The sequence below is a fragment of the Papio anubis genome, chromosome 3 (genome assembly GCF_008728515.1).
Source record: "Papio anubis isolate 15944 chromosome 3, Panubis1.0, whole genome shotgun sequence".
Taxonomy (NCBI): Eukaryota; Metazoa; Chordata; class Mammalia; order Primates; family Cercopithecidae; genus Papio; species Papio anubis.
This window is the reverse complement of record NC_044978.1, coordinates 128588884-128603840: the sequence shown is the minus strand read 5'-3', so window position 1 is coordinate 128603840 and position 14957 is coordinate 128588884. Positions and strand designations below refer to the sequence as shown.

At 37.1% G+C, this 14957-nt stretch overlaps 1 protein-coding gene across 1 annotated transcript in view; it reads right to left on the bottom strand.

The window, feature by feature from the left end:
- Positions 1-292: 292 nt before the first annotated feature.
- Positions 293-14957, bottom strand: part of CDS1 (CDP-diacylglycerol synthase 1) — a 73741-nt gene continuing 59076 nt past the window's right edge. The window contains exons 9-13 of the mRNA XM_009206810.4: positions 12931-12999; positions 10957-11109; positions 8829-8948; positions 6676-6779; positions 293-3080 (exon numbers count right to left, since the gene is read on the bottom strand). Coding sequence (XP_009205074.1) covers positions 2951-3080; positions 6676-6779; positions 8829-8948; positions 10957-11109; positions 12931-12999 — 576 coding nt within the window. The 3' untranslated portion in view covers positions 293-2950. The remainder of the gene's footprint in view (positions 3081-6675; positions 6780-8828; positions 8949-10956; positions 11110-12930; positions 13000-14957) is intronic.

Here is a 14957-nt window from a genome sequence, read left to right as displayed (position 1 = left end):
TTAAAGCTCTAGTAAGGGACACACATTATTCAGAGATTCACAAAAATACACGTGTAATTACAAACTGTGCTAATACCATAAAAGTTCAGTACTCTTTGTATTAAGAGGACATTGCCTCTCAACAAATACAGATGTTTGGTAATCACCAGAACTTATTTTATCCCAGCCCTGAAGATGTCACTGTAGGTGCTGGTGATGGAATAGACACGATACAATACTTACATATACCCGTCATTATTCTGTAAATACTGGTTGCATATTTCTTCTCCAATGAGAAAATGGCACAACAAAGTCGAATATGATTTGTTTCAGTTTTATTTTCCTATCTCAGTTTCAGTAAAAGATTCAGAGAACTGATTGACACATATCATAAGCTATCACCCATATACCCTAAATATACACTGTTTATGCTTTTTCTTTTTCATGGAACAAGGTGACACTATCTTTGTTCAAACCAAAGTGAAAAGGAAGAGATACTATTAATTTTAAAAAGAGGGGCGTGTATGGTCTTTTACTCTCAGATAGTGAACATACGTCACCACCAAAAGGAAAAAGCGTTGAGGAAGAATGTGCATCCCACAGGTCAGAGAGTCAAGCAGGAAGTACCAGTAGAGCACCTCCAAATATAGCAAATTTGGAACAATTAGGCATTACTGTGAAAGAACTTCCCAGTTTTTCATTTTTCTACCAGCATATTGCTACATTGGAATTTAAGCCCTCTTCACAGTGCAAATATCAAAATGAGCCAAGTCAAGAGTTTTATGGCAACCTTTTGCTAAAATATATTCTATTTCAATATACATGCTATAAAAGTATGCTGAAAAGGTCAATCGAGAGCTCCGTTAAAATTAAGAATTTGCTTTTTTACATATAGGATAACGTACATTCAACTCTAAAAGTATATTTGTGAAAAGCTATTACTGTGATCCCAAATATTTCTAGCTCCATATTTTGTTTCTAATATTGACTTTATAACACACATATTCAGTAATGCTTTCTTATAATTCTGTATCTCAATGCCTCACCAATTATTTTAAATACAAATGTGGGGGGGAATCTGTGTATCTCAAGGAGTTCTTACTCATGCAAACTACTGAGTTTTTAATGTACGTTCTTATCACAAAATTTTCATTTTATTCTTTAAACTTTAGTAGCTTAAATTTTTTTTTATGACCAACATTTGAAGCTGTAATGGGACAAATAAAAACATGAGATGTTGAAAATTAAACTTGTAAGTGGCCTGATTTTAAATGTGATCAATGCCTCCTCTACTAACATTGCCAGTACCAGTTTTAGATTTACACGGATAGTGTGAGATACACTGGCTGAACGCATGCAGTGATGATGAATCAATGGAGTGTATGCTGGACCATAAAATGCACTCTTGGTACTGAGTGCACCTATGTCTAATCACGTGTGCATGTGATGAGGCTGCTAGCTGACTGCATCAGTGGAACCCGGGTATAGCGGCAATCTTTTGTTTTAGGTATAGTAGTCAGACGGAAATATAAAATAATGGAAAGTTTTTGCTGATTTAAACAAAAATATTTACTCTTTTCATTAGCAAAACATTATTTAAAATATATCTATTTCTCCCCTCTGAACATTTAACTAGGAGCACTGGGCAAGTTTTGAAGGTTTAGTGCTGATTGTTTAATACAATAAATATGGCTGTGGAGAGCACACAGCAGCAGTAGCTTACATACGTCCACGGATAAGAAATTTACTCTCATCTGGTTAGTGTCCAGTCCACCAAAGGAAAGGTTTGGCATTCGTGTGCTTTTTTTTCCCTGTAGGAATCAATTCTGCTTGATTTTCATTCTTGGAAGAAAAAATAATCAGCTGATATCCTCAAATTTTATGACATGATGCAAAAGAGCAATGGGACAAAGATGACCTACGACCAAAAAGCTGGACTGGGATCAGGTCTCCAGGCAGATCTTCCTTCTTGCGAGGTGAGTCTACAAAGGGCTGCAGTAGAAGCCAGGAGTGAGGCAGCAGGGACACGGGGGTGGGTCACTCCCACTCGGGCGAGCATCTTCTGCTCTGCTGCAGCCACAACCCCGACTCACTACCCTACAGAACCATGGAAGCCAGTTCACAGGGCAACAAGGAAAAGTGAAACACATGACCAAGAGATGGCCCAGGCCACAGGTCACTGTTTGACGCTGCCTCCTGAGCTACTGTCCTCTGTTGAGATAATCTGCGGAGGATCCGTACACTGTGTTCTTCACAGCAGAATTCTTGCTTATTGCTCTTGAAAAGTTTTTGCGAGGTCGTGATCTTCCAATCAGTTTTATCAGAAGTAGTTTGACGCCTGCTCTAACAAACCAATCATGGCAAAAATTTCAGGCTCCCTCCCCTGAATTTTGAAACTACCTAAAAGCAGAATGTTTTCCCCTGGCAAATGGTTACTTCTTTGAAAAGCAGACAAACTTTTTTTTTTTTTTTAAATCCAACTAAGCCCTTTAGAAAGTACTCCAGACTACATGAGGAGGAAGTGCAGGAGAACTGACTTCCTATTGTGCCTTGCATAAAACATTTTGCTAAAATTAAGAGCAGCTCCAAGTGCAGAAGTAAATATTTGTGCAAAAAGGCACAGTGCCAGGTGCAATCTTAAAACATCCTCAACTTACTCATTTTATAGTGTTTGACTCTTTTAAATACCAGTCTTTAAATTATGAAACCTAGCAAGTAAGGGGAAGGAAGTTCACATCAGAAAATACACTTTAGAAAAGGTACAAGACATTTTGCTGGCAATTTGCTACTTATTTCATAACATAGATCAAGTAAGTGTTTGTTAAATATTCACAGTAATTTCAGAGAGAAACATATCTCCAAAACTTCAATCTATTGCATTTTTAACTATTTTTCTGTACAATTTACAAAACATCTGTCAGTGTTTTTCTGAAGAATTCCTTCTTGTCAGTGCTTCCCTCTCTGGATCAAATTATACCTTCAAGGCGGGTTGCAGGATTCCTTTCTCAATGAGATGAGTCTTCAGGGTTTTATATATATTTAACTGCTGTTCTGGTTGAAGCACCAACAACTGCTGTAGCACTTTGCTGGGATTTGGGCCCCTAATTATAAGGCAAAGAAGACAGGTTTGTGTTATTTTAATAGGGATAAGTGAAGCGTATACCCCCAATTTAAAACAAACCATTCCTTTCAGTGTAGAGTAGCTGTTATTAAAGTGATAACAGCTCACTTTAATGTGCAGTGTTAGTGTCAAGGGGATAAACAGCCAGAACTCTTCTGCTTTGAGAAGCATACAGCAGAGAGGGAGAAAGAATGCACAAACACAAAACACAAGAGCAATATAAGGCAACTGAAGGTGTGCAGATCTAAGTTCTACAAAAGTTCCTGAAAGGGCAACCAAAGTTAAAGGTGGGGATAAATGGCAAATCTTGAGATTGAATGAGACACAAAAACTATTCTCTAAGGAAAGGAGCCTGGTGAACACAGGACAAACCAAAAAGAGGGCATGAAAATATAATTGAAAATTTTAACTTCAAAGAAACTTCAGATGATGAAAGGTACTTTGTTGAAAAATATCTCCAAGGAGCTATGAATGTTCAAAGAGTCAGAACACAAAAGTTCTGAGCCTAGCACTGAAGCCCCTTACCAGTGATATAGGTGCCATGGTCTTTGTTCAAAGACAGTCCTAGGTAAACTCCAATAAAAAAAAAAAAACAAAATAAAAGATCTGCTTTAAAATCCAATGGGAAAAAGCAACATACAAGTAATGTACACGGATGGCACAGAATTCTAAGAAAGACATTTATGTGGGTAAATGTATGACTTACAATAAAGATTGTTCACATAGAATTATAGGAAGTAGAAATTCCAGCAACAAAGAAATGTCTATTTAGTGTTACCACAATGAGGATGAGCAGAGGAACTATTTACTCTGAAAATCTTCGACTTAACAAATTGCACAAGAGCCCAGATGAGCCATCTCACCATGGGTCATCTTCACGCATGTGGCTCAACTCATCTGTCAAAAAACTGCGGCCATATGCCTTTCACACTCAGATCAGGACACTGTTCGTCTTATTTCATTTCTTTAAAAGAGTCAGCAACTTCACAGCATAAACCCCGAGAAGTGACCCACAGAGAAAAGGAAGGCTGCTTTAGCAAGTTCAGCTAAATGCAAAATTGTGTCAGCAGGTGCTCCCAGCGAGTTGCATCCTGGCACTCTCACTGTCTTCTAACAGTCTAAATAGCTGCTTTCAAATGGTGGACAACATGGCTCAGCATGACATCTCCCTACTGAGAGAACAGCATTTTTTTTTTTTTTAAAAAAAGAAAGCATATGAGTTAATGCCCTAAAAAGCTGCCATATTCTGAAAACAAAGTTCTAAGGATTTAACCACTAATTACCAATACCCAAATAGATCAATAAATAATATGCAAATAAGTTAAATAGTCCCATTAAAAGGATAAAGACTGTCAACTGTCTTATAAATAAAACGGGAGCCGGGCGCGGTGGCTCAAGCCTGTAATCCCAGCACTTTGGGAGGCCGAGACGGGCGGATCACAAGGTCAGGAGATCGAGACCATCCTGGCTAACCCCGTGAAACCCCGTCTCTACTAAAAAATACAAAAAACTAGCCGGGCGAGGTGGCGGGCGCCTGCAGTCCCAGCTACTCGGGAGGCTGAGGCAGGAGAATGGCGTAAACCTGGGAGGCGGAGCTTGCAGTGAGCTGAGATCCGGCCACTGCACTCCAGCCTGGGTAACAGAGCGAGACTCCGTCTCAAAAAAAATAAATAAATAAAAAATAAAACGGGAAAAAATCAGCTATATGCTTACTAGAAAAAAGAAACACACATTAAATATGAGGAAAAGGGAATGTTAAAAATAAAAGGAGAGACAAAGAAATACCATGCAAACACTGACCAAAAGAAAGCTGGTATTGCTATTCTAATATTCAACAAAATAGACTTTAAGGCAAGCAGTAAAGACAGACATTATATAATGACAAAAGGATCAATTCAACGGAGAGATATGATAATCCTAAATTTGTATATACTTAATGCAACCTCAAAATATATAAAGCAAATATTTGTAGAACTACAAATAAAAATAGATACATTTACAATCACAATGAGAGACTTTAACAAAGCTCTGTTAGTAAGTGATACAACAAGCAGACCAAACAAACAGAAAAACAAATAAACAAAAATCAGTACCGAAGATTTAATTAAACCTCACCTAACTGACACAGACAAAACTACAACCCAAAACTACAGAATACACCTTTGCACATGGAGCATGTACCAGAAAATAGATAACACGCTGCATCACAAAGTAGATTGCAAAAATTATAAAATACTCAAACCACAGAGTATGTTTTCCGACCACAGTGGAATTAAGGGAGGAAAGTGAGAAAATCTCCATTTGTTTGAAAACTAATGAATATGCTTCTAAATAACCCATGTGTTAAAGAAGATATAATACTGGAAATCAGAAAACATATGTAACTAAATAATGAAAACACAAATATCACAACTTGTAGGAAGAGGATAAAGCAATACTTAATAGTCTTCAATGGATAAATTAGACAAGAAGGCTAAAAATCAATAATCTAAGCTCATCTCCAGAATTAAAAAAAGAACAGCAAATTGAACATTTTAAAAAGGCAAAGGAATGAGATGAGAGGAGAAATCAATGAAGTAAAAAATTTACAGTAGAGAAAATTAACAAAGCCAGGAGTTGATATTTTTGAAAAGATTAATGAAACTGATAAACTCCTATCAAGACTGTCTCTCAAAAATAGTTAATATGAAAATTCTCACACTACTGTGGTACATATTTAAAATGTGTATTTAGGGTTCGCTAAATATGAATTTCCTTCCAAGTACTATGAAGGAAATCCATGTTTTCTATGGCTCAGGCACTATTATTAATAAGTGTTCCGCCTTCTGGGCCCCCAGTAGAGACCACAGAAAATAAAGTTAACATGCAGTCGATGTTAAGCCTTCACACCCCAGTTGGTATTTCAAGGCAGATCCAAAACATTAAGGTTTAATAACAAGAATAAACCACCCTTTACAAAATGGCAATATTCATCCACTCACCCAGCAGCCAGCCCCTACACACACAAGCATGATCCCCTCGGCCTGCTTTGTTTTTCTGTGTGACACTTAATACCATCTAACAAACTATATTTATTTGTTTATTGTCTCTTTCTCATCATTCTTCTTTCAACCTCCAAACAAGAAGCTATGGGGGCAGAGATTTGGTTTGTTTTGTCCTCTGCCATATTTGTCCCTAGAACATTATACAATATGGCAGGCACTCAAGTAATAATTGGTAGACTGGATGCATTTCATTGTCTTCCTTTGTAATTTTTAGTATTCATGATCATTGCAATGCCCACAGTTAGGAAATTAAATCTCCTCAAGTTTCAAATCCTATACCATCCACATTAATTCGGTCTTTAACGTGGTCCAGGACCATAACAAATACTATCTTTTTTTAAGTTGTTCAAGTGTAGGTAAAATGATTACAAGTTAACCATCCTGCTCAAGACTCTAATTCCAGTAGCCACCACTTGCTTTAATATTGTAGATTACCACTGATGGAAAAAGTTATTAACTTACTCAAACTAATGTTGATGGAAATGAGAACTCAAAGAAATCATCTAAAAAATGTGTTAAATGTAAAAGTACCTTATAAAACTTGTGATGTACACATGTACAAAAGTTGCCATCAAATACTGACAATCAAATCTGTCCATTATCCCACCATGTCCAGGAATGGTATTTGCAAAATCCTTTAGAAACAAACAAATATATTAGCAAATTTTCAAAAAATCACCTGCTACAAAATTCCTATCTGTGTCTCTTTGGCATCATGGACTCACTCTAACGAAAATACATTACTATTGGATTTTTTTCCCTAAATAAAAACTTATTAGAACACATCCAGCAGATTAAAACCACGACTTCCAAATACATGCTTCTTTTAGAATGATTTCTGAATTGACCCACAGCATTCATTCATTAAACATTAATTAAATCTAGCACTTACTTTTGTTAATAAAACTTCTAAATAAAAATTCTATTAGCTATTACTAATCTAATTTTGTTATAGCCTAGTTTTCTTTTTAACCATAAGCTGTTTGGGGAGCATTTTAGTGTTGTTAAAAGATGTACAACTGGTTCTAACTTGTTTATCCCAATAGTTCTTACTCTGAAATAAACATTTTACTACTATGATAAATATTTCTTCTTTTTTTAAGTGTTAGAGTAAAAAATAAAATTACAGTGAGCCCATCTGGGACGCATTAGTCCGTTAAATGGCCACCCTGAGGGAATGGGTAGTAAGCCTCTGCAAATTGCCCCTGTACAGGTAGGTTCCCATATCTGGGTGCCTGGGAAACAGACACGACTAACTGCTCTTCTAGTTCACTCGGGCACCCTAAAAATATTTAAACTACAACAGCAATAGCTGCTTGGTTTCCAACATGCAAAAAAAAATCTCACCATTTAACAAAAACCTTGGATTGGAGACCATTAAAGAAAATACCATTCTTAATTTAATATTTTTCTTTTTAAAACAATTACTGAAAAAGTCTTTGGTTAATTTTTGCCAACCCATTTCCCTCCTTCTCTTCCTTACTAGTCAAAGCATAAGAGAGCCACAGTAACCCAATGCCACTTTGCTGTTACAGCCTTTGCAAGATACTCATCCTGCACAGCTGTTGCTGTAGTTCTCTGGGGATGTGTATTATCTTCCCTAGTAGGAGGTGAACATCTTTAGAACAGGAACAACATCTTGTATGTTTTTGTATGCTGCATTGCATCTTACATAGTAGCTTCCCACTGGCAAACGCTCGCTGAGTTCACTCATTCCCTGACCTGTAGGCCACGTGTGATCTGGCCCCACCAAACTCTGTGGTCTCATCTCCTACTCTCAACCACAGCCACACTGTTCTTGCTCACCTTCAAACAGGCTAACCTCCTCCACTCCTCGGTACGCTCTGGAACTCTCTTCTTAGTTTTCTCTGCAGGACTTCTCTCAAATCTCACCTCCTCAGAAAGGCTTTCCCTGACCACCCCACTTTCCATAGCCACTCTCTAACCCCAGATGGTGCTTCAGCCATGTGAGGGAGGCTGAGATAAAATTGCTGAGATAACATGTCACTTTATGATGATCTAACCTAATACACAGGGATAATTTTAGGTATCTGGAACAGGGGTCAGAAAAGTATGTCCCATAGATCAGATCCAGGCCACGACCTATTTTTATAAATAAAATTGCATTAAATGCAGCCATGCCCATTCATTGACATATTGTCCATGGGGGGCTTTCTGACTGCAACAGCAGGGTTCAGGATTGAGACGCTGTGATAGAATATATGGTCTGCACATCCTAATAAACTTATTGTTTGCCCTTTACAGAAAGAGTGTGATGACACCTGACTTAGCAGAATGGACGGTTACATAGCCAAAGGTTCTTCTGTGTGTCCCTTCAAGTGAGACTGTAGTAAAACACTAAACTTCAGATGATTCATGGCTGGATTCTTGGGTGAGCACTTGAAAGACCAAGATTCTGGGTCTATTCCAACACTAAAGGACACATGCCATTTCTATAAAGGAAACTGACATGACACTTAAAATGTATTAACATAGTATCACAAACCTAACAAGAAAGAATACATTCAGATCAGCGTGGCAGCATTTCTGTGAGGTCCAAACAAACAGGATACAAAAGTTGTTGCCTAGGGGCTTAATGTAGATCATGAGCTAACCAAATTTCAACTAGGTTACATTCTCTAATTAGATTCTCTAATAATATAACACAGAATCTAAACACACACCTTGATTTTGAAGGCTCTTTTGAATCCACTGGCAAAGAAGCCTCCAAACGGGCCAATTAAAGATGCAAAGGTTGACAGAGCAATGCTGTGGATCTGGAAAGGGTACAAGCTCACTCTTTCCTAAAGAGAGAAAAGAAGGGGAGGAGAGGGGCTAATTTCATTGAAATTGTATTTGAACATGCCACCTGATCTAAGAACCATTGTAAAAATAGTAAGTCACAGCATGTACCACATTTTTGTTAATTTTTCAAACTTTAAGGATCATAGAAGAAAAGTCTATTGTAAGCCTTCTGTACCATCCTCTACTTAGCCAGCACTTTCCCTTCTCTCTGTAAGCATAATGACAGGCAACTGGCACACTGAAATCTTGCAGCTTGGTAGTCTACCTTCCAGGTTGTCTAGGAACTTTACTTCTTACCAAGAATCAGCTGTGTTATTTTCCAAATTTTTTTAAACCAGTAATGTTTTGTTTCTGTAATTATATAATTTAACATTGTATTTCATTTCACTTTAATTTTATATGATAAAATAAGGGAAAAGTTGGACTTTTCTCTAAAACTATGACGAATGCTGTGGAAAAACACAAAAATAAGTTGCTTAAAGAAGATTATCAAAATGAGCATCAGTGAGACAATCACTAAAGATTTGGGGAGACAATCATAAAAAGAATTTTGTAGTCAAATTATCTTGCAAATTTGTAGTTCTTGCTCCTTTTAAAATAATCTGAAACTACAACTTATAGACAGTGCAAAATGGGTGTGGTTGAAGAAAGATTTTGAGACACCAAATTTTTTTTTTTTTTTGAAGTGGAGTTTCGCTCTTATTGCCCAGGCTAGAGTGCAATGGTGCAATCTCAGCTCACTGCAACATCTACCTCCCAGGTTCAAGTGATTCTCCTGCCTCAGCTTCCCAAGTAGCTGGAATTACAGGTGTATGCCACCACGTCTGCCTAATTTTTTATGTTTAGTAGAGATGGGGTTTCACCTTTTGGTCAGGCTGGTCTGGAACTCCTGATCTCAGGAGATCCACCTGCCTTGGCCTCCCAAAGTGCTGGTATTGCAGGTGTAAGCCACTGTGCCCGGCGGAGACATCTATTTTTTGACCTGTTCTCAAAGCAATAGCCTTGCTCCTAATCAAACACCAGCAGTATAAAAAGTTTTATAACAAGTAACAGATGGCTTGGACATTCAAAAAGTTCTTGGAAACCATGTACTGAGCACTCAGAGAGAGAAATAATTTGTTAAGTTGCTTCTCAAAAATTATGGATTTTACTTTACAAACGTGTACATGTGTGCACACAAAGATACAGACACACATGCTATTATTTGATTCCTCACTTTAACCAGCCACTCACCAGACCTGATGACACAGATCAGGAGGGTTCTACTAGAGAGCATGTCGACATCCTCCAGTGCAAGGCCTCCAAGATACCTTTAAATGAAGGCACTGTGTGTTTGGAAGGAAAACTGATTTGTAGAAGCAGCAACTTTCTATCCATAATAAATATCCTCTAAAAATCATGGACTCGGTAAACTGGTGAATTTTAAGTTTTAAATTGAGTCAATTGATGTCAGTGATATGAGAAACACATTCAAAACCATTGGATCCATTTGATTTGTAAGTCGTTCTCATCCATTTGATTTAAGTTAACACTAAAACCACTGCTATATCAAGGAATTAAAAATTCTACAGAAGTCAGTTTCTTGTACAAATCTGAATCCCACTTTTAAAGAAAGCTTAATCTTCAGGCCAGGCACAAATGGCTCACGCTTGTAATCCCAGCACCTTGGGAGGCTAAGCAGGTGGATCACTTGAGGCCAGGAATTTGAGACCAGATTGGCCAACATGGCGACACTTGTCTCTACTTAAAATACAAAAGTTAACCAGGTGTGGTGGTGAATACCTGTAATCCCAGCTACTCAGGAGGCTGAGGCATAAGAATCGCCTGAGCCTGGTAGGCAAAGGTTGCAGTAAGCTGAGATTATGCCACTATACTCCAGCCTGGGCAACAGAGGGAAATTCTGTCTCAAAAAAAGAAACAAATTAAATAAATAAATAAATAATAAAAGAAGCTTAATCTTCAGAGTGAAAGATCTCTAACTATGTTTATCTTGAACTTTTACTCTACCTGTCTCAACACTGCCTTTAGAAAGGGTGGAAGGGAATAAGTCTGAAGCTGGAAAAGTTCTGAGGGCTCACATTCCGTCACAAAGGAGTTTACATCACTTCGGTATTCCACTGGGCAGACAAAGTACTGGTATTTGGATAACACATAGGCAGCCTGGTGTTCAAAACAAAACAAAACAAAAAACAAAGCAACAGTTCATGACACACTGACTAAATATATATCTTTTAAGGTATACATCAGAAGGGCCAGAGATAGAATGCCAGAATTTCTGTCTTAATATTTTGCTATGTATTTTCAAAGTTAAATGATCATAATTATCCTAGTAAAAGACTTAAAAGACCATTAGAAAAAAAGTTTTTTTGAAATCAATAAGATTGTAATCTCTGCATAATCACAATTATATGGTACAGGAGAATAAAGAACTGAAGTATACTGCACAAAAGTTTATATTAATTTAATCAGTTAATAATTAACCAGTAATTCAACATTACATTGAAAATAGTACACAATAGTACAGGTGAAAAACACCACTGTTCTTAGCCAGCCCAGAAAACTTTGACCAAATTATTCTTTCCCTGGCCACACCACTGCAATTTTTAAAACTAGATGTCCTCAGCCTTGGAAGTAAGATACATAAAATAAAATATCCTGTTATAAATTTAAATTGCTAGACAACAGCTTATTCTCTTTTTCTTGCAGCCATTCACCCTGTTATTCTGCTCGAGAATGATTAATAGAAATTCAAGACACTAGGAATGAATATAAACTGATTTTGCTTCCAAACAACCAGTTTATTATATATATAAAATATATATTATATATATTACATATTATTATATATATTATGTATATATAATTTCTTATAGATGTGAAATTTCCTTCCCCATTATTTTGTCATGCTTTACATGCTTATAGGGTAGCTCCTACTTTTCTTCCAATGATACGGCTATTCCTGTGGTATTTTCAAGATAGTCTTTGATAATAACAAATTCTTACACTATTTAACTTCATAATGTTTAATTATTCTCACTTTGTAATGTAAACACATTGGATGAGATTGGATCCTTTTGCATTCTTCTATCTGTCAATTATTATCTCATCAATATTCTACCACAAAAACATTGGAACAATTTTATCACATTTTATTAAAATTTTCATTGCAAATGAACTAAATTTATAAATTAAATGGAGGAATTCTGGTGGTTCCCCCATCCAGGATCATGGCACACTTCCATTTATTTGTATATTCACTCTCTCCATGCTTCATGTTGTTACTAGGTACTCTAGATTTGGATACAGAATGTAACTACAGCTGTCAGAAACAAGGAAAAATTAAGCTTCCTGACAGTACTTTTTTGTATATTTATCTTATATCCAGCTATAGTACTACACTCTCATTCTCACTGGACACCTTTTAATAAAAATCTAAATCCTATAACTGTAAACTAATTTGTAAAACATAAACAATAGCTATTTAACATGCTAAAAGCGAACATTAATAATTTATAGTTAACAGACTGTTTTTGCATGTTGGGTCCACAACAGTAACCACCCACTGAGCCAAGTGGCCACCATGTGTTTAAGAAGGCAGAGCTTTTCAACAGTATTTGCATACTCTGCTATTACTCAAGGCCACCACCTGTCCCAGTACTTGTGCCCCACACCTAAGGCAGAATAGCTGTTAGAAACTACCAAACACAACAGCACAACAGCATGGATGGCCATTAGAATTACCTGGGGGTGTTAATTGGCCTGGGATAAGGTTGAGACACAGATTTTGTTTAAGCTTCTCAGGTGATTCTATATGTAGCCAGGATAAGGGCTACTGAGGTACAGTACTGGTTCTTTTTAGTAGGTTTCAATACATACATTATTAGCATTTTGTGGTTTAATTTTTCTAGGTTTAAAGTAGACTAATAAGCTTGGTATCATATTTCAAAATGTATATAAAATAAAAATCTTAGTAATACTCACAATGAATCCAAACACAACTGTGGAAAAGAAACCACCAATGAATCCTTCCCACGTCTTTTTAGGAGACAACTAAAAAAGGGCAAATAAAATTAAAAAGCATTACTGCACTCACAAAACTCACATTATATATACATACAAACTCTGTTCAAGGAGTTTCCTCAATAACCTGTACATCTCTTCTTACTTTTTCTCTTATTGGAATAGTTTAAAACCCTTTTTCCTTTTCTCTGATCTTGATTTACTACTGAAAATCTCTCTAATAATATTTAAACACATAGTAGACCCTCAAATATTTGACACTGTGAATATGTGTTTGTTCATGTTAAATGACCTAAATTTGTTTTGTCTCTTAAAAGACTATAAACTCTATACTAAAATAACTGTCCCATGACTTTTATGCTAATATAAAACCCGATAATAGTTGGTGTAAGTTCTTTGAATAAGAATGAGATATATTCGTTCCAAGTACACACAGTCAATATTGACCCGCTATTGGCCAAAAATAGAATGAGTACAACGAAACATGGACATTTTAGCACATATAATTTTCACATATTCCTTATATGCTATATAAACACAGACTTCCTTCTGATATGGCAAAATACTCCAGAACCCCAGATACTGTATTTGCTCAAGTATTCACATATCCTTCTCTCTTTTTTCACAACCTATGTCCATCTCCAAGAAGATAGGAACATGTACTTCAAAGAAGAGATATTGTTTGTGTTGGATTCAGGCTATTGCGGCCCAGTCAATGGACCATTCATGGAGAGAAATCCGGAAAAAAATCTAGAAGTTAGTGGTGTCGGGGCAGAAGGAAAAGATTCAGGAGTAGAAGGTGAAAGTTGTTGCCCAGGGGAGATAAAGAGATGTGTGGGGGGATTTGGTTATCAGGTCATTAATGAGGGACAGAAACCAAATATCAGAATGAAGTCTCTGGAGATTAAAATGGGTTATGGGTTAACCTATGGGAGCTCTTCACAGACTTCTTGTCCTGATATTCATAGAGCCCCAAACCAAAACAGTTGGCAGAAATCGTTTCCTGACAAATCTGACAACAATTCTGCCACAGAGAAAGGACAGACATACCTTCTCCTAGGGTAATTCACTATCACTGCCATGCAGGAGGAGCAGACTCAAATTCAAAAGTGCTGATTACTGTAAAGATAGCTTATCAAATTAAATTGATGCCTATCATATAGATTTAGGGGTTAATTGTTCAATTATCTAAGTATATTATATGACTAACCCAGCCTGATAAATTCACTGGAAGGCTGTGTTCAAAATCAGTTGCTAAGATTCTTCCACAGCTATAACAGCCTTTTTGAAGGCTTCTGATATGGTTTGGATCTGTGTCTCCACCCAAATGTCATGTCAACTTGTAATCCTCAGTGTCAGAGGTGGGGCCTGGTGGGAGGTGACTGGATCAGGGAAGCGGTTTCTAATGGTTAAGCACCATTCTCCTACTGCTGTCCCATGAGTTCTCATGATATCTGGTTGTCGAAAAGTTTGTGGCACCTCCTCACTCTCCCTCTTTCTCCTGCTCTGACCATGTAAGATGTGCCTGCTTCCCCTTCCACCAAGATTGTAAGTTTCCTGAGGCCTCCCCAGCCATGCTTCCTGTACAGCCTGCAGAACCATGAGTGACTTAAAGCTCAGGCATTTCTTTATAGCAGTGTGAGAATGAACTAATACAGCTTCCCAAGCCGAAAAATTCTCAGTCTGTGTATAACTCTTGAATACATAAATCATGTGCTCTGGAGTAGCTTTAGAAACGTTGTAAAAATATACAGCTTGCTTACCAGTATCCTTATACAGCTCAGCCCAACGCTCTCTGTGTGCTGATGCTCTTAGCAGATGCTCTCTGTGAGCTCCTCCCCAAGAAGGGTAGAGTTTACAGAGGTTTTTGGAAGAACAGGCAGTCCACAAATTCCTCTGGTAATACAAAACTACCCTCATACCACTCTGAACAAACAGAAGGCTTTATATCTGAACAATTGTCTCAGTCCTTCCAAAACTGCCTTCAT